This window comes from Rhinatrema bivittatum, chromosome 11 (assembly GCF_901001135.1).
Source record: "Rhinatrema bivittatum chromosome 11, aRhiBiv1.1, whole genome shotgun sequence".
Taxonomy (NCBI): Eukaryota; Metazoa; Chordata; class Amphibia; order Gymnophiona; family Rhinatrematidae; genus Rhinatrema; species Rhinatrema bivittatum.
The window spans coordinates 52,424,409-52,450,128 of record NC_042625.1 but is presented as its reverse complement, the minus strand read 5'-3'; the positions used below and the strand labels follow the sequence as shown (position 1 = coordinate 52,450,128).

The following is a 25,720-nucleotide window of genomic DNA, read 5'->3' as shown; positions in this document are numbered from 1 at the left end:
GATTACCTGTGCCACCTTTCTGATTTGGGTCTACAAACATATTCTGTACAAACGGAAAATATCATAATGCCTCTGTATCGCTCCATGGTGAGACCGCACCTTGAATACTGTGTACAATTCTGGTCGCCGCATCTCAAAAAAGATAATTGCGATGGAGAAGGTACAGAGAAGGGCTACCAAAATGATAAGGGGAATGGAACAGCTCCCCTATGAGGAAAGACTAAAGAGGTTAGGACTTTTCAGCTTGGAGAAGACAGCTAAGGGGGGGATATGATAGAGATGTTTAAAAGCATGAGAGGTCTAGAATGGGTAGATGTGAATCAGTTATTTACTCTTTTTCGGATAATAGAAGGACTAGGGGGCACTCCATGAAGTTAGCATGGGGCACATTTAAAAATATTCGGAGAAAGTTCTTTTTTACTCAATGCACAATTAACCTCTGGAATTTGTTGCCAGAGGATGTGGTTAGTGCAGTTAGTATAGCTGTGTTTAAAAAAGGATTGGATAAGTTCTTGGAGGAGAAGTCCATTACCTGCTATTAAGTTCACTTAGAGAATAGCCACTGCCATTAGCAATGGTAACATGGAATAGACTTAGTTTTTGGATACTTGCCAGGTTCTTATGGTCTGGATTGGCCACTATTGGAAACAGGATGCTGGGCTTGATGGACCCTTGGTCTGACCCAGTATGGCATTTTCTTATGTTCTTATCTAAGTGCCATAGCAGCGTACCATAAGAGAATAGGGGATGCACCAATAACAGCGCAACCCTAGTGAGTCGGTTTATGAGAGGCTTACTTCACCTTAAGCCTCCCATTAGACCACCAGTTACTGAATGGGACCTACATTTAGTGCTAGCAAAGCTCATGCGATCCCAGTTTGAGCCTCTACACTCCTGTGATGAAAAATTCTTACCTGGAAAGTATTTTTCCTCGTAGCCATTACATCTGCTAGAAGGGCAGTGAGTTACAAGCTCTTGTCACATACTCACCCTACACAAGGTTCTTACATAACCAAGTAGTCCTTTGCACTCACCCCCAAATTCCTACCGAAAGTGATAACTGATTTTCACCTCAATCAATCCATAGTCTTGCCTACTTTCTTTCCAAGACCACACTCTCACCAGGGCGAGAGAGTTTTGCACACCTTAGATTATAAACGTGTGCTAGCTTTTTACCTGAACCGCATGGCAGTCCATAGAAAATCCACTCAACTTTGTTTCTTTTGACAAAAATAAACCAGGAGTTGCAGTGGGAAAACAAACTCTCTCCAACTGGCTAGCTGATTGTATCGAATTCTGCTATAAAAACGCAGGCATTCCTCTCCAGGGGCGAGTAAAAGCGCACTCAGTAAGGGCTATGTCCACATTAGTAGCACACTGTTGTTCAGTGCCTATTGCTGATATCTGTAAAGCTGCAACTTGGAGTTTTCTTCACACCTTTGCAGCACATTACTGTTTGGACAAGGAAGAACGACAAGATTCAGCCTTTGGACAATCCGTCTTAAAGAACTTATTTCCAGTATAGTACCTCATTTTTTTCCAACCGTACACCAGTTGTTGTGCCATTGCACAAGTTGTGTGCTGTTGGTCCAATAGAAGAATAACTCAGCCTGTAGCTTGCTAATCACCCATATGTGAGGACTAGCATCCTGCTTGTCCTGGGATAAAGCAAAATTGCTTACCTTGTAATAGGTGTTATCCCAGGACAGCAGGATGTAGTCCTCACGAAACCCACCCGCCACTCCGCGGAGTTGGGTCCAATTACATTTTATTATTTTATTTTTTTCGCTCCCACTTATTGCTACAAACAAGACTGAAGGGAGACCCCTGTGGCTGAGAATATCATGACATGCTGAGCATGCTCAGTGTGCCAGTCAAATGTTTCTAGAAACTTTGATAAGTTTTCCGTGTCAGGGTTCCATCGATGTCACCCATATGTGAGGACTACATCCCACTGTCCTGGGATAACATCTATTACAAGGTAAGCAATTTTACTTTCTTATCTCTGAATTTTGCTCAATATAGGTGGAAATGCATTTTATTTTTTCTCCAGCATTGGACTGCTCTTATTCTGGCTTGTTGCTGTTTGTTTTTGTGCACATGTTTGTTTCTAATTTATAATCCCTTATTCTGGATTACAAACTGGTTAAAAGACAGGAAACAGAGTAGGATTAAATGGACAATTTTCTCAGTAGAGGTGGGTGGGCAGTGGAGTGCCCCAGGGATCTGTACTGGGACCAGTGCTTTTCAATACATTTATAAATGATCTGGAAAGGAATATGACGAGTGAGATAATCAAATTTCCAGATGATGCAAAATTGTTCAGAGTAGTTAAATCACAAGCAGATTGTGATAAATTGCAGGAGGACCTTGTGAGGCTGGAAAATTGGGCATCCAAATGGCAGATGAAATTTAATGTGGATAAATGCAAGGTGATGCATATAGGGAAAAATAACCCATACTATAGTTACACGATGTTGGATTCCATATTAGGAGCTACCACTCAGGAAAGAGATCTAGGTGTCATAGTGGATAATACATTGAAATCGTCTGCTCAGTGTACTGCAGCAGTCAAAAAAGCAAACAGTTGGAAGGGAATGGTGAATAAAAGGTAAAATGTAGTCATGTCTCTTTATTGCTCCATGGTGAGACTGCACCTTGAATTCTGTCTACAATTCTGGTCGCTACATCTCAAAAAAGATATAGATGCAATGGAGAAGGTACAGAGAAGGGCGACCAAAATGATAAAGGGGATGGAACAAGTCCCTTATGAGGAAAGACTAAAGAGGTTAGGGCTGTTCAGCTTGGAGAAGAGACGACTGAGGGGGAATATGATAGAGGTGTTTAAAATCATGAGAGGTCTAGAGGAGGAAGTGACGTCACCCTAGCAGATGGCTGCCTAATCGAGAGCCTCTCCTGACAACAAATAGAATCTCCTCACATCTATTCCATCTGAGGCCCAAATCTCGCCGAGCTGGTCCGACTAATTATAACTAATAAGGCTGATGTCGAACAGGTGGAAAACTATAGATTTCAGGAAGTTTTCCTACCAAAAATCAGCTGTGGACGAAGAGGCCCCCAGCATGGATTTGGCGATGGTGGGGTCGGATACCCATGTGGGAGAAGACACTGACGGACCAATATCGGACAGCGAACTTCCAACAAGAGCGGAGATGAAAAGATGGTTCACTGATCTGAAAAAAGACATTTTAAATAATACCAACGACATCATGAGCTTGATCGAGGAACTCAAAGGAGACATCGGAAGATGGCAGACGTATATTTGAAGTGGAAACACGGGCGGAAGCGAACATCATGCAGTCCCACGAAAGTTTCAACGCAATGCAATCGGAGGTTGAGAGTCTTCATGAAAAGGCCGAGGACCTTGAGAACCGATCCCGTAGACAAAATCCTGCATTTTCGTGGCATTCCGGAGTCCCCTGAATACCAAGACTGTACTAATCGTGGCCCAGATCAGCGAAATGTTGTTAGGAGATGCAACGGCACAGCCAGCAGAGCAGGGATTGACAGTAAAAATTGCTCATGCTCATAGAGTGATGGGATCCAGAGTTAATAACAAACCTAAGGATATTATTGCCTGTTACCACAAGTTCGCGGTCAAAGATAAAATCGTGATTGCGCGCAAACAAGCCATGTGGAGTTGGCAAGGCCAAGATATTATGATTTTTGCTGACCTCTCTTCAACCACCATTAGGAAGAGGTGAGAATTGAAACAGTCACAGATTTCCTGCACAAAGTTAATGTGAAGTATCATTGGTTATTTCCCTTTGGGATGAGTTTTTCCCTGAAGGGAGAGACCCATCGCATTATAATCGCTGGTTTAAAGGAAGAGGCCTACAGAGTTCTTAAGGATGCAGGATACTCCGGTTTCGAAGAGGCAACAGCTAATGATAAACCAATTAGCCGTGTTTTCACTTTTCTGAGCGTCTTCTCCACATATAATTTATTACAGGGACAACTAATAATATATATCACCCCGGCAGAATTACAATCTGAAAAATTATGGAGTCAAAGGTCTTCGTATATTAGGATGATCAAAGCTAGAAATGACCATAGTTAAAGAATATACTGAACAGTGGCCACATGGTCTGTGGCCACCTCCAGCAAAAGAGGTTACAGGACTCTGAGCTGTATGGACCAACATATCTTTAAGATTCCTCCCCCTCCAATACGTGAACCTAAGAGAAGAATGAAAAAGCCGGTTCAAAGACAGTGCCTCCCAATGTTTACGAATGATCTTAGAAACATCCTTACTCCTGATAGAAAGGGGGAGAATACAATTTACTGAATCATCCTCACTAGAATTCTTAGGTAAAAACAGAAGATCTCGATTCACAAACAGTGCTCGCTTATATGCACGCTTTAAAACTTTCCGAGGGTACCCCCTCAGAGCAAACCGTGTCATCATCTGCTTAGCTTGAGCTACATACTCATCTTTTGTGGAACATAGACGGCACAACCTAAGGAGCTGACCTGTAGGAATATTCTGCTTAAGAAACCGGGGATGACAGCTGTCAAAATTTAAGTGTGTTTCTGTCAGTACTTTGTTGGAAACAATGTCAAGAACAGGGTACTTTCTTTCATCAGTGGTGGACGTGTGCTAAGATACAGCATTTATGGAAGGAGGTGTCATCTTGGATATCCACTCTTCTGGGAATTTCTATTTCACTTAATCCTTTTCAAGCTTTGTTGAATGAAGAACTTCCGGACGTTTCCACCTTTCATAATTTTTTTAAATTAAATATGTGGTCACAGCGACAAGATGTGCTATAGCACGAGTGTGGAAGGACTCGCAGGCCCCTTCTTTACAAGATGTGCAAACATATATGTCCTGAACATGCATACATTAGGGAAAATTACAGCTTATAAACATAAAACAATTTCTAAGTTTTTTTAAAATATGGGAGAGCTATGAGAAATGGATGTCGCTGTTTGAATTGGTGGAGTGGAACATAGATTGGATACATATACTTACCTGGGGCTAATTGCTGAAGCTAACATTATTACTGGGTTGGATTGCAGGGATATGAAGTACACTTTAGATATATACTGTACTATGCCTAGATGAGTACTAATCTGTTACTGTTCATGTTATAGAAGATTCTCTTCTCAACTCTCGGGGGAGAAGGGAGGGGGGAACATATGTATAATCATCTTGGTGTTCCTTTTGTATTTTACTACCTTTGTTCTGGTAAAGATTATAATAACTATTCTTTTGTACTTTTGGCAGAGGATACACAATGTTTTAATCGAGTAAAAGCCAATAAAAATTTATAAATCTAAATTCATGAGAGTTCTAGAAAGGGTAAATGTGAATCTGTTATTTACTCTTTCGGATAATAGAAGGACTAGGGGGCACTCCATGAAGTTAGCAAGTAGCACATTTAAAACTAATCAGAGAAAGTTGTTTTTTCACAATTAAACTCTGGAATTTGTTGCCAGGTGATGTGGTTAGTGTAGCCAGGTTTGGATAAGTTCTTGGAGGAGAAGTCTATTACCTGCTATTAATCAAGTTGACTTAGAAAATAACCTCTGCTATTACTGGTATCAGTAGTATGGGATATACTTAGTTTTTGGGTACTTGTCAGGTACTTGTAGCCTGGATTGGCCACTGTTGGAAACAGGATGCTGGGCTTGATGGACCCTTGGTCTGACCCAGTATGGCATTTTCTTATATTCTTAGGTAAGGGTTGAACTATGTTCTGCTGGTGTGACTGAGGTAAGGGAGTTCTGTTAGTGTATAAGTGTCAGTGTACATATTTTATAGCAATCTGGCTTCTTCTATTTTTCCAGTTGGGGGGGTATTGGTGTTCTAGGGCCTGTAATATTTGCAGTGTTGCCTTTTCATAATAGGGAAGGTTGTTGCTGTGAGTCTTGGATGTTAGTGCTGTTATAGTATGGCAAGTTTGCCACAAAGGTTGAGTTTTGTGGGGTTTTTTGAAGGCTTTTCTGATGCATCACCATGTGCTTGGTAGTGGAGTTTCATTTGCTGAGATTAGAAACAAATCTTTTTTAGTATATTAAAAATTCCTATAATTCAATAGAAGTGAAGATATGGCTTAAAGGCACATAAACTCCTTTTTCAACTCCTAAGGCATAGCAGAGATTATTAATTGGTAATACAGACCTGAAGATAACATCTACTTGTTACAGATTTAAAAGATTACATTATTTTATTAAGTCCCAAACCTTTAACGCTATCCCAGCCCTTGGCGTTGTGTACAGGGAGAGAAGGAGGGCGCTCTGGAGCCTGGATGTAGTTTGTGCAGCACTGGCCATGCTTTTCTCTTGCAGGCTGAGGTGAAGCTGTCTGTGAAGTTCACCAGCCGAGAGTTTAGCTTGAAGAGGCTGCCATCTCGCAAACAAACTGGCGTCTTTGGTGTCAAGATCACATTTGTCACCAAGTAAGTTTGCTGCTGTCGGGGGTCTGCCCCTTTTGGGGCAGGGGGATTAGGATGCACAATGTGGGGAATGGGGAGGGACAGCTAGGATGAGCACCAGCACTTTCTCTCACATAATTACAAAGAGTTTAGCGGTGTGACAGTTTGTTTATTTCCAAAATAAATCTTTATTCCCTGTATGTACCAGGATCAGTCCAGACCACTGGGTTATGCCTCCCTTCCAGCAGATGGAAGGGAGGCATAGCCCAGATAACCCGGTGTGCCACCTGCAATCCTTCAGTATTTCTCTGACTCCAGCAGATGAAGGATGGCATAACCTGCGGTCCTGATCCTTTGCAAAATTCTTTATTTGTTTGATTAATAAGCAAAGGGGGTCTCCTAACCTTAGTACCTTTGACTAGATCAACTTGTAGTAAGTAATTTAAAAAAAAAAAAAATGGGAAGACTGAAATCACTTTTGTAATAGCAGGCAAGGCTGGGCTTCTGCCCTTGGCCTTAATATCCGGAGAATATTGACACTGCAGGGTGTGTTGGGGGGGATTTACTGGTGGGCCGGTCCCTCCCTCCCCATACAGTGCTAGAGATGTCTTAATTCCTCTGGTGGGAGCTACAAATTGCATATTAAGCCCAGGGATGTACATTCCCCTGGTTGAGTAGCTCTGAAAGAAAAAATAAATACATAAATAAAAGGCAAAGGATAAGCCTTTTAAACAGAGCGAGCCCTGCTGAAATCTCCCGGGGCTCCAGAGGGGGTGAATTGCTTCACTCAGCTGATTTTCTACTTACGGCTTAGATTGCCACACTGCGAGGATCGTGATGTGGAGAGCTGGCATCGCGGCTCTCTCGCGAAGACCTCTGCTCCCACTGTATCCCCAGGGGCGAGGGGCATTCGCAGCTGCCGATTGCAGGGAAAAGATCAGCGTTGCTGTGATTGCACGGCTTAGGCCGCAGTCACAGTTCACAAAGAGGCCTGCCCCGTCCCCGACAAGTGTGGGAACAATGGCCATTGTGCCCGATTCGGGCCTTGCTTCATCGGGGTTTGACACTGCCATTCACCCCACCCCACCCCACCCCTGGCTATGCAATGCCTGCCTCACCGGCCAATCAAAGGCTTCCTCCCTTCTTCCTACTCCCACTGGCAGGTAGAAGGGAGGAGGCTTCCGATTGGCCTGCGTGGGGGCAGGCAGAATGAAGGAGGCTTCCCATTGGGCTGGAAAAAGGGAGAAGGAAAGTACAACGAGACAGTGGGACACCGGGAGACGCGACACACCGGTTGAGAAGCGCTGGTCTAGAGACCTGTCCCCATTTTGCAAAAGACTTCCTCTCTTCTGGATGTTGCTGAGCTGATATGTTATATATTCAGAGTAATGAGAAATGTACATAGTTTGAGAGAGGGCTTTTTTTTTTTTCAGGGGACTTCAACCTTTAAGCATCTGTTCGCTCCAGATTTATTGAGGGTTGTTAAGGTAGACATCTTGGTTTGGGTACAAGTTGGTACTGAGGGACTGCAGATGGCACTCTGTTATGTAGCAGTGCCTCAAAGTTTTGTTCTCTGCCTCCATCTGCTGGTAGGGATGAATAAACCCACTTGTCTGGACTGATCCATGGTACTTCAGGAACGAAAATTCCTGAACATACCCAGATCAGTCCAGACCAGTGGGTTATGCACTCCCACCAGCAGATGAGGCAGAGAAAAAAACTTTGAGGCACTATTATATACCACTAGTGCCACCTGCAGCTCCTCAGTATTTCTCTGTCTCCAGCAGCTGGTGGTCGTGCGTCCTGAAGCTCTGGACTGAGTTTTAGCAGGGCTCCCCGAGGTGTGAGGTTCCAATCGCGGGCCATCCCTTGGGTGGAAGAGGGCGAACGAGGGGTTCGACACCCTCAACTGTAGAGCACACGGATTCCGGGGAGTTGGATAGCCAGGGGACTGGTTCCCTCCACTCCCTGAAGCCCTCTTCCAGCGCCTCCTAAAAGGAAAGTACCCCTGTGGGGATTTTTTTTGTTACTTAGAGTTAAAAAAAAAAAAAAAAAAAGGGGGTGGGGGGGGGGGGGGATTCTTGCCTTCAGTTTTTTTTTTCTCTGCAGGGGCTTTTCTCTGAGGCTTGCCGTTTCAGGCACTGCTCGGCTGGGGGGAGAGCAGAATCATAGTACCCGGAGCCTCCTCGGGTCAGGGAAGCAGCTCCTGGACGTTTTTGGCCTCAGGGCAGGCGTCCTGAGGGCCTGGGCAGTCAGATCGGAGGTTTGCAATGATTAACTGCTTCCTCCTCCAGCGGGGACGATTCGTTGCTGGGATGCCTGTGGGGGGAGGGGGGTGATGACCCCCGGGTGGTCTGGCTGTTGAAGCAGGAGGAATTGCGTCCCCTTATTCCCCAGGTGCTGGAGGAACTGGGGCTGAAACTGGAGGAGGATTCGGACAGTGAAGGGATCAACCTGGTCCTGGACGGGCTGCAAGGACTACCCCCCTCAGCTTTCCCAATTCTGAAGAAAATTCAGAAGCTTATCAGCAGGTGGTGGGATGCCCCAGAGGCCGGGCTCAAGGTGGGTCGGGCCATGGCCAAGCTGTATCCACTGTCGGAAGAGCATTTGGAGCCCTTTCGGAACCCCAAGGTGGACGCTGCGGTAGCCGCTGTTACTAAGAAAGCTATCATTCCGGTGGCAGGATCAGCTGTCCTGAAGGACGCTCAGGAACGCAAATTGGAGGTCCAACTGAAGTGTCTTTTTGAAGTTTCGGCTTTGAGCCTCAGAGCGGCAGTCTGTGCCAGTATGATGCAGCGCGCTTGCCTGTGTTGGATCCAGCAGCCACAGGACCCGGCCTCCGCGGGGATCATGTCCCAGGTGCAGGCGGCTCACCTGGAGGCGGGGGTGGCATACACAGCAGATTCCCTGTATGACCTGGTTCGAACATAGACGCGTTCCATGGTCTCTTCGGTGGCGGGCCCGACGCATCCTGTGGCTCCGGAATTGGTCGGCTGACTCTTCTAAAACTCGCTTGTGCAATCTCCCCTTCAGGGGGAAGCTCCTGTTTGGCGAGGACCTAGACCAGCTGGTGAAGTCGCTGGGAGAATCCAAAGGTAATAGGCTCCCGGAAGATAGAAAGCCCTTCCGGAAGGCATTTGCCCCAAGGAACCAGATTAGAGACTCCAGAAGTTTTAAGTCGGGAAGGGAGGTTCCTCTTCTTCCTATGGATCCAGACCTTTCTCGGGATGACTACAGTCCTTTTGGGGATCCAACCGAGCAGCAAGGGGAGGTGCCGGCCTGGGCTCTGGGCCGGAAAATCTTCACAATGAAATCAGGATCACCCACTCCTCAGACATCTGTAGGAGGACGGCTGTCCCAGTTTTACAAGGAGTGGGCAAGGATCACGACCGACCATTGGGTTCTCTGGGTGATCCGCATAGGCTATGCCTTAGAATTTTCACCCCCCCCCCCCCCCCAGGGATGCCTTCCTGGTGTCGCGCTGTTCTTCCCTAAACAAGTGAGCTGCGGTGGAGGACATGCTATGCCGTCTGTTAAGCCTGCAGGCCATTGTTCCAGTTCCAGGGACAGAGCAGGGAGCCGGTCGGTACTCAGTGTACTTTGTGGTGCTGAAGAAAGAAGGAACCTTTCATCCCATCCTGGACCTCCAGCAGGTGAACCGGTGTCTGAAGGTATCGTACTTTCGAATGGAAACCCTGCGCATGGAGATTGCAGCGGTGCGCAAGGGAGAGTTCCTCACCTCCCTGGACCTCACAGAGGCTTACCTCCTTATCCCGATTCAGAGCGATCATCAGCGGTTTCTGCGGTTCTCGATCCTGGGGCAGTATTTCCAGTTTTGTGTGCTCCCCTTTGGTCTAGCATTGGCGCCCCACACCTTCACCAAGATTATGGTAGTCGTGGCGGCAGCCCTCTGGCAGGAAGGGGTATTGGTGCACTCGTACCTAGACGACTGGCTCCTCCGGGCAAAGTCTGAGGAAGATTGTCGGCGGACTATTCTTCATGTGACCCACATGCTGCAGTCGTTGGGCTGGGTGATCAACCTTTCCAAGAGCCACTTGATTCCCTCCCAGGTCCTGGAATATCTGGGGTGTCGCTTCGACACTTGCCTGGGCTGGGTGTTTCTAACGGAGGACCGAAGGCGCAAACTACAACAGCAGGTGATCAGTTTTCGGGGGCCGTGGACTCCAACAGCCTGGGACTATCTACAGGTTCTGGGATCCATGGCCTCGACACTAGAGCTCGTCCCGTGGGCCTTTGCTCACATGAGACCATTGCAGCGGGTTCTCCTGTCTAGGTGGAGTCCAGTGCTGGAGCAATATCAGGTGCGCCTGCCCCTGACCTCGCAGTCCAGATCCAGCCTGGAGTGGTGGTTAGTGGACTGCATTTTCTGCAGAAAGGAATGTCCCTCGAAACCCCGGATTGGGTGGTGGTCTCCATGGACGCCAGCCTGCGAGGCTGGGGTGCGGTGTGCTTAAGCAGAGCGGCACAAGGCGTGTGGTTGGAATCGGAACACTTTTGGTCCATCAACTGCCTGGAGACCAGGGCAGTCCGCAGGGCCTTGGAGTGCTTTCTGGATCTGGTACAGGGGCGGATGGTTCACGTGTTTTCAGACAACGCCACCATGGTGGCATACCTCAACTGTCAGGGAGGAACCAAGATCCCAGCCATAGCCCGGGAAGCCCATCTCTTCTTCAACTGGGTCAAACACCATTTGGAGGGCATCGCGGCCTCGCACGTGGTGAGTGTCAACAGCATCCAGGCAGACTTCCTAAGCAGACAACAGCTGGACCCAGGAGAGTGGGAACTGTCCAGAGAGGCATGGAACCTCATTTGTGCCTGATGAGGAACTCCCCAGTTGGACCTCATGGCGACCCGACTCAAGGCGAAGACGTCGCGATTTTTCAGTCGACGGAAGGAATTGGGGTCTGTGGGTCTTGATGCACTGGTGTCCAAATGGCCTTCGGGGATCCTATTGTACGCTTTCCCTCCGTGGCCTCTCATAGGTCGAGTTCTCAGACGAGTGGAACAGCACCCAGGTCAGGTGGTGCTGGTGGCTCCGGAGTGGTCTTGGTGCCCTTGGTTTACGGATCTGATTCGACTAGCCACGGACGGTCCCGTACGGCTGGCGCATGTGCCGGATCTGAGTCAGGGACCCATCTTTTCGGATCAGGAGGATCGCTTCTCTCTCGCGGCTTGGCTTTTGAGAGGCGACATCTATGACTGAAGGGGTATTCAGTCGGTGATTTCCACTCTGCTGCTGGCCAGGCGGCCTTCCACGTCCATGGCTTACGTGCCAGTATGGAGGGTATTTAAGTCCTGGTGTGCGCAACAAGGAGCTGGGCCGGGGTCGGCATCTGTTCCCCACATTCTGGCTTTTCTGCAGCAGGGACTTTCCAAGGGCCTGGCATACAACTCCATCCGGGTAAAAGTTTCAACTCTGGGGTGCTTCAGGGGACGAATAGACGGCAGATCCCTGGCTTGCCATTTGGATGTGATTCACTTCCTCAAAGGGGTGAAGCATTTGAGGCCATCTGTTTGGAAACTGTGGCCGGGCTGGAATTTGAACCTCGTCCTGCAGGCATTATGTGTACCGCCCTTTGAGCCAGTGGGTCAGGCTTCAGTCAAGGACCTGACACTGAAGACTGTCTTTTTAGTGGCGATCTGTTCGGCGCGGCGCATTTCTGAATTGCAGGCCCTGTCCTGCTGGGACCCGTTTTTGCGGATTTCGGCAGAAAGGTCGGCACCGTGCGCAAGGACACCCTTTCTGCCTAAGGTGGTGTCGGCATTTCATGTTAATCAGTCAGAGCTCCCTGGCTTCCCGGACTGGTCTTGCGACTCGGCGACGGATAGAGACCTGCATTTATTGGATGTTCACCAAATCCTCCTGCGCTATTTGAAGGTCACCAGTCCTTTTCGGAAGTCGGATCATTGGTTTGTTCTGTTTGGTGGTCCTAAGCGGGGGGAGACAAGGCTTCCAAGGCCACTCTGTCTAGGTGGCTGAAGGAGACCATTGGTTTGGCATACATTAGCAATGGCTGCTCCGTTCCGGATGGGTTGAAAGCTCATTCCACGCAGCACAGGCGGCCGCCTGGGCGGAGTGCCAGCTGGTTTCTCCTCGAGATCTGTAGAGCCGCAATCTGGTCCTCTCTGCATATCTTTTCCAAGCATTACCGCTTGGACGTAAGGGCACCGGAGGAATCAAATTTCAGGGAACGGGTTCTAAGAGCGGGTCTTTCAGGATCCCTCACATAGTAGGGTGGCTTTGGTACATCCCACTTTTCTGGACTGATCTGGGTATGTTCAGGAATGGAAAATTGGATCTTACCTGCTAACTTTTGTTCCTGTAATACCACAGATCAGTCCAGGGGCCCACCCAGTCGTGACTGCCGAAAGATGGGCTGACCTTTGCGTTAGCTACTGTATTGAAGAATTCTGAAGGAAATAGTTTTGATGCCAATATTAACGAAGATCCGGGGTAGGGTTTCCTACTTTAGGGGAATCCAACCCTCCTGGTTTTTGATGTTCGCCTTGTTCTGGGTGAATAGTTGTTTAAGATCGTTTGAAGTTGGTGCCAGTGATTTTTTTGCTTGGCGATTGACCAATACTGAGGAGCTGCAGGTGGCACTAGTGGTATATAGCAGTGCCTCGAAGTGTGTTTCTCTGCCTCTATCTGCTGGTGGGAGTGCATAACCCACTGTCTGTACTGATCTGTGGTATTACAGGAACGAAAACTAGCAGGTAAGAAGCAATTTTCCTTTTTAATCTACAAAATACAAGAAAGGAATAAAAGTAGTAGATACTTACCGGGCTGTGTCCATCTGTCATTTCTGGCCAGTTAATCATGTTTATATCCACTGGGAATCTCTAGACATTGTGCTAAAAGAGCCTTTAACCAGAGACCCTTGCTTTTCTACAGTTTCTTATAGACTTTTCTTTTTCTTACAGTATCTGTCTCCTAATGCTGCATTTGGTTTGAGGTTTTTGTGTTGCTTTTTGTATATACATGGGTAGTGCATTTTGACACCACCCACAGTATAAGTGAGGGCATATATCTGTTTACTTGAATGAATAAGATTTGACATTTTAGTGGATTTTCCAAGCAACTCACAAGTAAGAAGCACTTCTCCTGCTTTTGAGAGCTGGCCTCCCTCCATGTGTTCGTGAAGGGTGCATTCTTGCCCTCACGGAGAAGGGAAGTCTGGGTGTAAATGACATTTTCATATCTTTGCTAAAGCAGGTGCATGTGGCCTTGTGGACTTTGTGCCTGTGGCAGGTGCTTTGAAAAGTGGTACAAAGCCTATGAGGGGAAGTATATGCAGTCTTCCCCCCTCCCCCCCCCCCCCCCCACTTCCTTAATGTGGGAACAAAACCAAACACTGCTGGAGTCCCCGACTGGTACAAACATTCACTGACCTCATCACGATGTCCCTACTTGCAGGAGAGAGAGGTCGAAGGTGCCTTACATTGTGCGGCAGTGTGTGGAGGAGATTGAGCGGCGAGGCATGGAGGAAGTAGGGATATACCGTGTCTCCGGGGTGGCCACTGATATTCAGACTCTGAAGGCTGCCTTTGATACTAGTAAGTAAGCATTACCTGGGCACGTAGCTTCTTTGCATTGGGTTTGAAGCTCTGTGTTTGGGGGGTGGGGGTGGTGGTTTGGTTATGGGATGGATCAGAGGCACAAGGGTGTTGGAGTATGTTAGAGCGGGATGGTAACATGGCGGCATTGAAATATGCCTGACCAGGACAGCTGCATGATGGATGGTTCTTGGTGGTTTTTTTGCAGACAATAAGGACGTGTCGGTGATGATGAGTGAGATGGACGTTAATGCCATTGCTGGCACATTAAAGCTGTACTTCAGGGAGCTTCCTGAGCCCCTCTTCACAGATGAGCTGTACCCAAACTTTGCAGAAGGCATTGGTAAGCATCCATCAGGTGCGTGGGATACTAGAGAGCCATCTGGGCTTCTTTCTCGTGGTCTCTGGCCCAAGGTTTGCTTCAGGCTGTAAGAGTGTAGAGAAATGAAACGATTCTGATAATGTTAAGGTGTCAGGAGCATGCCAGGGATCTGTGCTAGGGCAATGAAGTGGAAAATTTCAATAGCAGACGGGCAGGATCAACTGAGTATTCCTTCTGCTCCCTTTGCACTTCAGCATGGAGAGGGGAGGGAAGAGCTGGCAGGCCTGGGGTACCTTTTTAATTCTGGTGGTGGGGGAAAGGCCCAGGTTTGGAGTCTGGAAACCAGACACCCTTTTTTCTTGGTTTGTTTTGTAATTTATTCATTTCAGATAAATGAAAGTATGAGAGAAGATTGTGACGTGTACCCCCTCCTCTGTTTTGGGGGAGTGGGATGCATGGCTGCTTTGAGGGAGGTTTAATGGGCTGTGTGAGAGTGTCCTTCCTTATTTCTCATTTAACAGCTCTTTCAGACTCTGTTGCAAAGGAGAGCTGCATGCTGAATCTGCTGCTGTCACTTCCAGAACCCAACCTCGTGACATTCCTTTTCCTTTTGGATCATCTAAAGAGGTAAATGTATGTCAATCTGCTTCCTCAGGCAAACAACATCTTGTCCTGTTCTAGCTCTGCTCCCTCTCCGGCCTGCGCTCGGGCAGGCAGCCTCTCCGGCCTGCGCTCGGGCAGGCAGCATTGGCTTAATGTGGACAAGTGCAAGGTGTTGCATATAGGGAAAAATAACCCTTGCTGTAGTTACACGATGTTAGGTTCCATATTAGGAGCTACCACCCAAGAAAGGGATCTAGGCATCAAAGTGGATAATACAATGAAATTGTCAGCTCAATGTGCTGTGGTGGTCAAAAAAAGCAAACAATGTTAAGAATTATTAGGAAGGGAATAGCGAATAAAACGGTGGATGTCATAATGCCTCTGTATCACTCCATGGTGAGACTGCACCTTGAATACTGTGTACAATTCTGGTTGCCGCATCTCAAAAAAGATATACCGTAGTTGCACTAGAAAAAGTATGGAGAAGGGTGACCGAATGATAAAGGAGATGGAAAGGCTAAAGAGGTTAGGGCTGTTCGGTTTGGAGAAGAGACGGCTGAGGTGGGATATGATAGAGGTCTACAAAATCATGAAAGGACTTGAATGGGTAAATGTGAAGCGGTTATTTACTCTTTCAGATAATACAAGGACTAGAGGGCATTCTATGAAGTTAGCAAGTAGCACATTTAAAACAAATTGGAGAAAATTTGTTTTCAGTCAGTTCATTGCCAGAGAATGTGGTTAAGGCAGTAGGTGTAACTGGGTTTAAAAAAGGTTTGGATAAGTTCCTGTAGGAGAAGTCCATAAATTGCTACTAATCAATAGGGGAATAGCCACTGTTACCAGCATTAGTAGTTTGGGAACTTTATAATGTTTAGATACTAGTCAGGTACTTGTGAGGTGGATTGGCCACTGTTGGAAACAGGATACGGGGCTTGATGGACCCTTGGTCTGACACAGTACAGCATATCTTATGTTCTTAAGTTTCCCTTCATTTCAGTTATCTTTTCTCTCCTTAGGGTTGCAGAGAAGGAGATTATCAATAAGATGTCTCTGCACAATCTGGCCACAGTCTTTGGTCCCACATTGCTCCGACCCTCTGAGAAGGATGGCAAACTGCCTGCTAACTCCTCGCAGCCCATATCGCTGGCAGACAGCTGGTCACTGGAGGTTATGTCCCAGGTCTGTATTGAAAGCAGTTGGATGATTGTGCTAGAACTATGGCACTTTATATTCCTGGGGAGTTGGGTGGCTGTTGTCCAGTGCTCCCAGGAATGGGGATGTGAATTATTCTTCTACTTCTCTTGTAGGTTCAGGTTCTTCTTTACTTCCTGCAGCTGGAGACTATTCCAACACCAGACAGCAAGCGCCAGAGCATCCTCTTCTCCACAGAAGTATAGGGCCCAGGCTTCGAGCAGTACATTCACCTGGACCTTCTGCTCACTCTTGTGGCCCAGCCAGAGCTCCAGCAGAGTCTGTGCTGTTGGTCCATGCAGACCCTTGTGGCCCAGCCCTAAGAAGGGAGACCTGACGGTGGCACTGGACAGCACTGGGCCCTGGATGTGTGCCAATTGTTCCCAACCAAGGTTGCAAGAGAGATGTTGATTTATAAGCACCAGGAGGTGTGGCTGTCAATTCGTCTAAGCAACAACACCTTTCTACAGACTTAATTTATTATAAAGAATGAAAATGTTTTCTAATTGAATTCTTGCTTATTTCACCTGAGATTGAATTTCAACTGTTATTTTTTATAAACACTTCTTGAAAAGGTGAGGTCCTTGGTCCAGGACATGCAGGTCAGAGGAAGACCAGGAAACCTCTATCCCAAACCAGCAATTTCCCACTGGGTGCAATTGTGGGGACTGCAGTCAGACTTGCCTGCTAATGCCATAGAGACTCCAGGAAAATGGCTTTATCCCTTCTTTTCTGGAGGGAGTCAGAAGTCACACTTCCTACATTTCTTAGTAGGAAGGAAAAAGGGAATGATTTTAGGTTTTCTTTGTGGACCTTGATGCCTGGGGCCCACGGTCACTGAACTCCCTTCAGCGCAGCACTGATGTGGCTCCTGTAGTCCCTGCTTGTGGCTCTCTGATAGGAGTGATCCCATTTTTAGCGATGCATGGTTGGGAGGCGGCCTGGATTTGCTGGGCAGCCCAGCAGCAGAGACTCGCAGCTGATTTGCTAGTATCTCAGTAGCAAGGTTTTACCTTTCCTTTTGTGAGGTGTGGTGTTCTCAGCAGCGTTGCATGCCAGGGCCTCAGAATCACTTCACTTTATAGGGTGGAAAGGTCACAAGCTGCAGAGGAGATCTTTTTACTGGAGTAATTTTAATACATTTGTAGCTAGCTTGCCGGAGCTCTGCTCCCTTTATCAGGTCCATGGTAAATTGCAGGTTGCATTATTGGTGCTTTTGTTTTCAAAGCTGTAAAGACTGAAGGGGAGTAGGGGGAGGGAGACAAACTGATAAAACACTAGACTGGCACTGAGCAAGGAAGCCTGTGCCCTTATTTAAGTCCCTTGGTGTTTGAAATTAAATTGGTCAAATATTTGCCATTCCTGGGCAGTTTTTGTAGTTCCCTCCTTCATGATCAGGTAACTTCATTCGTTCTGACTTGATGAAGGGAGCTAAGTTTTCAAAAGCCAGTTGCAAGTGTATTAGTCCAAAAGGAAGGTATCACCCGCAACTTGCTGGATGAGTTTTTATTTCAGTGCGTCTAAAGTGTGAATTTGGGGAGCTCTCAGCTGTGTACAATCCCAAATTGCGAAATGTTCACTTTTCAACGTTTGATGCATGTTCTCTTAGCTTTGGAAGGCTCCAAGTTTATTTCAGCTCATTGCTGGGAGATATTTTCAGAACTTTAGGGCTTGTTTTGATTTGTCTGGGGGATCTGTGCTCAAATCACAGGCATTGACAGATCTGCTTGCTGCCCTGTATGTTTGTTTCCTAATGCTGGATTCCTGCTGTGAATGAATCTGTGCACTCTTAATTTTCATTTCAAGCTGAGCGTAGAAGAGACAGTGGTTGGACATATGAGGCTGCATCTCTCTACCCTAGCTCCACTTGTTTTCATGCTCTGTGTTTTCTGTGTTCAAAATATTAGTGCCCCTGAAATAGATTTTTGCAAACTCTCTCTGACACATTCCATGCAGGGGACCCTGCAACCTGAGTCAACCCATGTGGGTGGTAGCAGATAAAACCCATCCTATGCTTCTGAGAGCTTTTCGGCACATTTGGGATTTTTACTTTTTTTCTCTTATTGAAGCAGACTGAGGAGCTAATAAGTCATCTTTTAAGATGGAGATTTCATTTTTTGGTAACTTTTGTTAAAGGGGAAGCACTGTCTGCATGGATTCTGCAACGTTTTTTAGTTGTGGGTTGTAGTTTAAAAAAAAACAAAAAAAAACTTTTCTGGAGAGAAGAATTTTAAAATCTTTTTCTAAGCCTCGGGCCCAGCACACTTGCAACCATCTTGCTGCCGTGAGGATGTATTCCCAAGCTGCACCCTTAGAGAGCTGCACTGATCAGTAGTGTTCCACCTTTCCCCAACCCATAGCAGTTAATCCCCTGCCCCAGGACCTCTATCCATTATTACATAAGAACATGCCATACTGGGTCAGACCAAGGGTCCATCAAGCCCAGCATCCTGTTTCTAATCCAGGCCATAAGAACCTGGCAAGTACCCAATAAGTCTATTCCATGCTACTGTTCCTAGTAATAGCAGTGGCTATTTTCTAAGTCAACTTAATTAATAGCAGGTAATGGACTTCTCCTCCATTCTTTGGTCTTTGGCTTCCTGGATCTTCAGTTCACCATTGCTCCTTGAGGGGGTACTGTCTAACTTGTTCTGCCTCTGTGTCCTCTATCCTCTATCTGCCACTGCTGCATGGGCTCCTAACCATCTACTGCCATCATGTCAAAAAAAGAGATCTACCACTTGCAACCTGGCTTAGCTGCTGCTGAATCTTTCCTTGTTGACTGATCCCTGCTGTCTGCCTTGTGCACAATGTTCCATTTCCTGTGTAGGGGACCTCCAACTCCTGTTTCATGCTTGGTGCAGCTCCAGCTGTGTTGCAGTTTGAATCATGCAGGGCCCTTGAGTTGCATGGGACCACAAGATGGATGGAGTGGTGCCAGGCAGAAGGAAGTCTGCAGTTCTACACAAGTGGTATTGAATATCATTTACATAATGCATACACAATATATGTAGCATTGTACATAACACTTAAGAGACAGCAGGAACATTGCTTGTGCATTTTCTGGTCTTTGCAGCTGGCACCTTTTGCCTACCTCATAGACGTTCTAGTCCCCTTTTTATGCAGGCAGCTTCTCTGCTGAAGCCAACACAGACACAAGTGCCTGAATTGCACACAGCACTGTGATAACCGCTTTTACCCAGTGACCCTTGCAATGGAAGAAGCAAAGATGGTGATTCAGCAAATCAAAATATTTAAAAAGGCAGATTTCAGGTAAGCCCACAGGAACCTACTTAAATCTTGGGGAAAAGTGCTGATGGTTTTTCCTTATTAATTGTACAGATGAACAGCTGTAACTGTCCTTGTTGAAATCAGTTCATAACATTTAATGTTGCAGATGTAGACTTTTGTATTACAATGTCATGGGTGGGAGCAGATAGCTTGAGTAATACAGATTTGCTGCTGCTGCTGTGTAGAAGCTGGTTCCTGCCTGCCCTCTAGTGGACAGAGTGAGGCAGAACAGGAATGCCCACACCCCTGACCTGGTGCAACTATGCCTAAGGGAAAATGTTCTCACATTTCATTTCAAGGACCTGGAGATTTCACTAAAAAAAACAAACATGGAATTCTGTGCCTGTAATCATTGAGTGCTGCTTTTAATGCAGAACTGGCTTTCCTCATGAGAGTTCTTCATAAAATAACATCAATTTTTAGTAGATACCAAATGTAGGCTGAGAAGAGATCTTCGGGCAATCCATGTGGAGGGGGAAGTTATGATGCTGCTAAAGTTGTGTATTAGGTCTGTTTGCATGAAAGGAACTTGAGCAAAGCAGATTTCTTGTTTACCCCTAAACAGTTTCACTTTCAGCTAGCTCATGATAGTGCTGCTATAGTGACACAGCATGGGGCCTGTAATATTTGAATTAAGCAGATCCATGGGTTAGGAATCAAAAGCGAATCTTGCTTTTTTTCCCCCCCCCCCTTTCTGTGTTCCATACAAAGCAGAGGAGACAATCCAGAGCACAGGACTGGTACATTGGATACTTCTGTGAGGAATCCACCTCTAGCCTATCCTTAACTAGTCACAGCCATCTTTTCCCAGTTGCCACTAACACTATCACGGGGAAAAAAGTAAAAGCTGCAAATCTGACACAAGAAATACCTGAGGAAAGCAGGCTCTTACTGCTCTGGTAACTATCTGCTGTATCCGGAACGTGGTGGGAGGAGGGACTGAGGCTTTTCCAATCCTGCAGTAGACTACCCAAGTCTACACCAGTTTCTTCTGCCATTGCACATACAATCCCAGTGGAGAGCAGAGGGAAGGAAAATGTACAAGTAATTTATTTAAGTGTAAATAGAACGAGTAGTGCTGGCTGCTGCATGTTTGGTTTCCAGGATTGGCGGTAGTGCTGCGGTTTCTCTGTGTAGCAGTAGAACACTACAAAGGTTAATTTGAAACGTTCTCAGTAAACTGCCCTGACTTTGTTCTGAGGAAATAAGAACAAAGTAGCAGAGAAGTACCAGATTAAAAGAAAAAGATGCAGGCTTTCTTTCAGTCTTTTAATTTCTAAGGATGCATAGTATTAAAAAGTTGTATTTGAAAATCATTCCTGGGCAGTAGCCTATTTGTACACAATGTTAAATAAAATTACTGGCTGTATCTAGGCTGTGTTCTGTTTGTTCTGTTTGGATAGGGGATCAGATAATAAAGATGTGTTCCACAAATTGCTAGTGGTAAATGGGTAACTAATGCTGTTAAATAAAATGAATTCCCTGTACGTACCCAGATCAGTCCAGACTCCTGGATTTTGCCTCCCTGCCAGCAGATGGAGACAGAGAACGTTCACTGACATTGTACATAACTCAGTGTGCCACCTGCAGTTGCTCAATATTTCTCTCCAGCAGATGGTGCAAAACCTGCAGTCTGGAGAGAAATAAAAATATTAAAGACAAAATTTCTGGATCCTCCCAGGGGGTTGAGGTCCTGGTGGGGTCATTCCCCCCCCCCCCCCCCTCCAAGTTTGAAGTGAAAAAACAGGATAGTGAGGATCATGGGGTGGACATCGGGTGGCCCAGATTTCTCATCCCCCCATGAGCCAGCAGTGAAATCTGCTGGCAGTTCTGCACTGCAAGCCCAGTGGAGCACGGAAGTATCTTTTATACGGTTTGTTCGGGGCTGGGTTGCTAAAGTTTGGTGACAGGAGACTGATATAGCCTGTGGTCTGGCTCTTTTCTGATCTGCCATGCGACCTGTGCTCCTGGAACCTGAACCTCTACACCAAAGGAAAGCATTGGTTTCTATGAATCTTTATTTGTTCTCAGAGTAAAAAAGAGAACAAGGAACTAGATACAGGAATCTGCAGCAGCAAGGTTCCAGAGGGGGAAGCTACCATAGCAGCTTGGGGAGCTCGGCGATGAGGTTTTTCAGCAGCTTCTCTTGCCTGCAGAAGAGAACCGGTGTTGGCTCCATGGTACTGAGAGACTGTTCTTCTGTTTGCCATTGAGGTGCTGGTGGTGCCGCGGGTGCAGGGAGGAACAGCATGTGTGTGCAGCAAAAGCAGCGGGGGGGGGGGGGGGTGTCTGCGTCAAGTGTGACCGCAGCGGTAGAACAAGCCTTGCAGGTGACGGGGGTCTAGCATGGAGGCTTTCCCCAACAGCGCGAAAACTGTGGCCATTTTTGATTCTCTAGCTGCGACGGTGGGAGAGGCAGGGGAATCCCCTCTTCAACTATTGCCAGCAGTTCCTTGTCATGTGGAGGTGCAGAGAGGCACTTTCACTGAGGAGAAAACTGGTTCTGGTAGAGGTCTTTTGCTGGTTTTAATTTGCTTTTCCTAGCGTGTAGCCAGATGGACTCAGGACCAATGGGTATTTTATTTATTTATTTACGGCTTTTATATACCGACTTTCTTGATACAAATCAAATCAACTCTGTTTACATCGAACAAAGTGGTTAACCGTAACCAATTAACAAGAGGCAGAATTTGATGAAACAAAGTTACATTATAACAAGGGCGCAAAAACTGGGGATAGAAAAATAAAGGGGGGAGAACAGAGATAGTATACTATATACAGGTAGGGGTGTAGGAGGGAGGCAGAGGAGCCAATCTCATTATAATGTATTTGTGTCTTAGTGCTTGTTTAATTACAGTGGGGAAGGGAACAATTCTGAGTCAAGCTATTGGATTAGGAACAGGGAAAGGCTCGACTGAAAAGCCATGTCTTGAGTTTCTTTTTAAATGTTAGGAGGCAGGTTTCCTGCCTGAGGTCTGGGGGCATGGCGTTCCAGATGGAGGGACCTACCGTTGAGAATGCCCGGTCTCTGATGTTTGAGTGGTGCACCGCTTTGACTGGAGGAACGTGTAAGGATCCTTTGTAGGCTTCCCTTAAGGGTCTGGCTGTAGAGTGAAGTTTGAGAGGGTGTAGCAGATCGAGAGGCGTCTGATGGTGAATGTTTTTGTGAATAATTGTAAGTGATTTATGGAGAATCCTAAAGTTTACTTGGGAGCCAATGAAGATCTTTTAATATAGGGGAGATGTGCTCTCTCCGATTAGTGTTCGTCAGGATTCTTGCCGCCGCATTTTGAAGCAGCTGGAGGGGTTTTATTGTGGTAGCAGGAAGACCTTGCAAGACGGAGTTGCAGTAGTAGATCTTGGAAAACAAGATGGCTTGGAGGACCGATCTGAAATCATGATGGAAGAGGAGTGGCTTGAGTTTTTTGAGTAGCTGTAGCTTGTAGAAGCACTCCTTCGTAGTGTGGTTCATAAATTTCTTTAGGGTCAGGTGACTATCTATTATGACTCCAAGGTCTCTTGCGTGGGAAATATGTGTATTGGTATGTAACTGTTGATGGAAGGGGGGTGATGAGCAGGGGTTCTGTCTTGTTAGTGTTAAGCACCAGGTTGAGGCTTGAAAGGTAGAGGTTGATCATTTGCAAGTGAAAATCCCATGTTTTGAGAGCTGAGTCCAGTGAGTTAGAAATGGGGATTAAGATTTGAACGTCGTCTGCATAAATGTAGAACTTCAGTTTTAATTTTGAAAGTAAATGGCAGAGAAGGAGTAGATAGATATTGAACAGAGTTGGCGATAATGAGGCGCCTTGGGGGACTCCGAATTGGGGAGTTAGTGCGAGGGGATTCTTTGTTATTAATTTTAACCTTGTAGCCTCTGTTGCTAAGGAAAGAGTCTAACCATCTGAGGGCGGGTCCTGCGACTCCTATGTCTGATAACCGGTTTATAAGGATAGTATGATTTACGTTGTCGAAAGCCGCTGAGATATCAAGAAGAGCTAAGAGGAAGGACTGTCCTTTGTCAATGCCAATGTATAGCTGATCTAGCAACGAGATGAGGAGAGTTTGTGTTGTGATCTTTTCGGAATCCATATTGTGACGGGTGTAGAATGTTATGTTCCTCCAGGTAATTTGAAAGTTGATTATTTACGATTTTCTCCAAGATCTTGGCTACAAACGGCAGATTTGATATGGGGCGGTAGTTGTTAGGACCATCCGGGTCCAAATTCGGTTTTTTGAGTATGGGTTTAAGGGTAGCCAATTTGAGAGCGTCCGGGAAGATTCCATGTGAGAGGGAGCAGTTGATAATATCTGCTAGATGTTTAGAGAGATTCTGGTATGAGAATCAGGAGTTTGGATGGGATTTGGTCTAGAGGGTGAGAGGAGAGTTTCATTCTTTTTTATCAGAGTTTCCACCTCAATGGTGTAGGTAGGATCAAAGGATTTCAAACCAACCTCTAGGTTTGGGGGGAGTGGAGGAGCTGGAGACAGCATGTTAGGGTTAGTAGGTAGTCTAGCCAGGGAATTGGAGATTTTGTTCTGGAAGAATAAGGCCAGATCATTGGCTTTCGATTGGACTAGGTCATCAGGGATTGTAAGGGGGGGGGCAGTTTTGGTGAGTTCCGATATGTACGAGAAGAGAGCCTTCGCGTCGAAGATCATATATATACGGTGGGCGTAGAAATCTTTTTGGTCGTAGCGTTGCAGTTCTGTACTGGTGGAGAGCGGCTTTGTATGCGGTTAGGGAGTGAGGGTTGGGTTCTTCCTCCATTCCTTTTCTTTCTGTCTCAGGCCTTGCTTTTGGGCACGGAGCTCCTTTGAGAACCATGGCTGCTTGTTTTTTTGAGAGGGGTTAATGTTTTTTTTTTCGACAGTGGGCATAAGTTGTTGGCTATAGTTTCTGTGATGTTTTGCCAAGAGCGGATGGCTGCATTGGGGTTTGATAGATCAAGGTTAGTGAGTTCTTTGATCAGAGAGTTGCTGAGGGCTTCTGATGGACAGGGTATTGTGCTCCCCTGCTAGCAGATGGGAGACGGAATCAGATCTCAAAGCTGACGTCACTCTAGATATACCTCTTCAGTATCTCTAAGTCTCCTAGCAGATGCGGACACTATCCCACACACTAGAATAGTGTTAAGAATTACAGCAAAGAAGAAACAAAATTTACCTTAAGGAAGATTGAGCCCTGCTCGCCTGTGGTAATACCTAAGGGTCCCTCCCCCAGTCGAGAATTCCTGATGTTGATCTCAGATACCCCTCAGAGGTGTGCCTTGGTCCAGTAGCCAGTTCTCGGCATGACTTAGCCCCCAGTGTGGCTGAAAGGTAGTGGGTGCAGAAATGAGCATGGTGGTGAAGTTAATTCCTTCTCCCCCGGCAGCTGGAAACAGTCAGACATACAATCAGTAAGGGCCGAGACCAGGTAAGAAAAAAATCTTTAAATTCAGGTCTCCAGTCTCCAGAGCTCGGATTGCCGTTTCGAATCCGTCCCCGGCGAGGTTAGAAAGAAGCACTGATCGGGTTGGCTGGGCGGCTGCTGTGCCTAACTTGCGAGCATCCAATACAGATGTGCGAACAGCGGCGCGCACAACTGAACGCACCCGGGCACATATCTACACACACAGCTGCGTTTACAACTGCATGCACGCAAACACAGAGACAATGGCACTGGCACCCAAGAAGGCCAGAAGGTACTCTTTGCACAGCCTGCCACATAAGAGCCGTGCAGCCTGAATTGGAGTCCTGCCTATGTCAACATTGCGAAGAAGCCCACGGGGAACCAAAGTCTGGCCCCTTATTGTCTGGAGATGATTCCGGAACTACTGAAGATAGCTCCCCGGACATATGCATCTCCGAGATGGCTTCCCCATAGGAGGGAACCTCTGGGGCCCCTACTCCGACTCCCCCTGGGGTTAACATGGACCCAGGGACCTTCTCCTGGTTGGAATTTTTCCAAGGGCTGCAATCAGCCCCAGCTGCGCCCCAGGCTCAACCCCTGCTGGAAGCACAAGATCCGCCCGGCTCTGATGCCTCGAGATGTGCTTGCCTAACCAAGAACTTCCCTAACAGGGACCCAGACACCTCAGATGAGTGACTCCCCTGGAAGAAGGAGAAATCCCTCCAGGAATGGAACCATGCTTCACTTCTTCCACAAGAACAAATTACCAGCCCTTGCTGGGTATTCATGGCATGGACCATATGGCGGAACGCTGTGACCTAAGCGCCCGGCTGGACGTCCAAGGTCACGGTGTGTGCTCATGGCAGTGAAGGTGCATGAACGCAGGCCGTGACCTGAGCGCCCGGCTGGACGTCAGAGGTCACGGCATGCGCTCATTCA

At 46.8% G+C, this 25,720-nt stretch overlaps 1 protein-coding gene across 1 annotated transcript in view; it reads left to right on the top strand.

Moving 5' to 3' along the window:
- Nucleotides 1-20,763, top strand: part of BCR (BCR activator of RhoGEF and GTPase) — a 77,793-nt gene extending 57,030 nt beyond the window's left edge. The window contains exons 18-23 of the mRNA XM_029572019.1: nucleotides 6,316-6,425; nucleotides 13,840-13,979; nucleotides 14,188-14,322; nucleotides 14,823-14,928; nucleotides 15,924-16,086; nucleotides 16,215-20,763. Of these exons, the coding sequence (XP_029427879.1) occupies nucleotides 6,316-6,425; nucleotides 13,840-13,979; nucleotides 14,188-14,322; nucleotides 14,823-14,928; nucleotides 15,924-16,086; nucleotides 16,215-16,304 (744 nt within the window). The 3' untranslated portion in view covers nucleotides 16,305-20,763. The remainder of the gene's footprint in view (nucleotides 1-6,315; nucleotides 6,426-13,839; nucleotides 13,980-14,187; nucleotides 14,323-14,822; nucleotides 14,929-15,923; nucleotides 16,087-16,214) is intronic.
- Nucleotides 20,764-25,720: the final 4,957 nt, after the last annotated feature.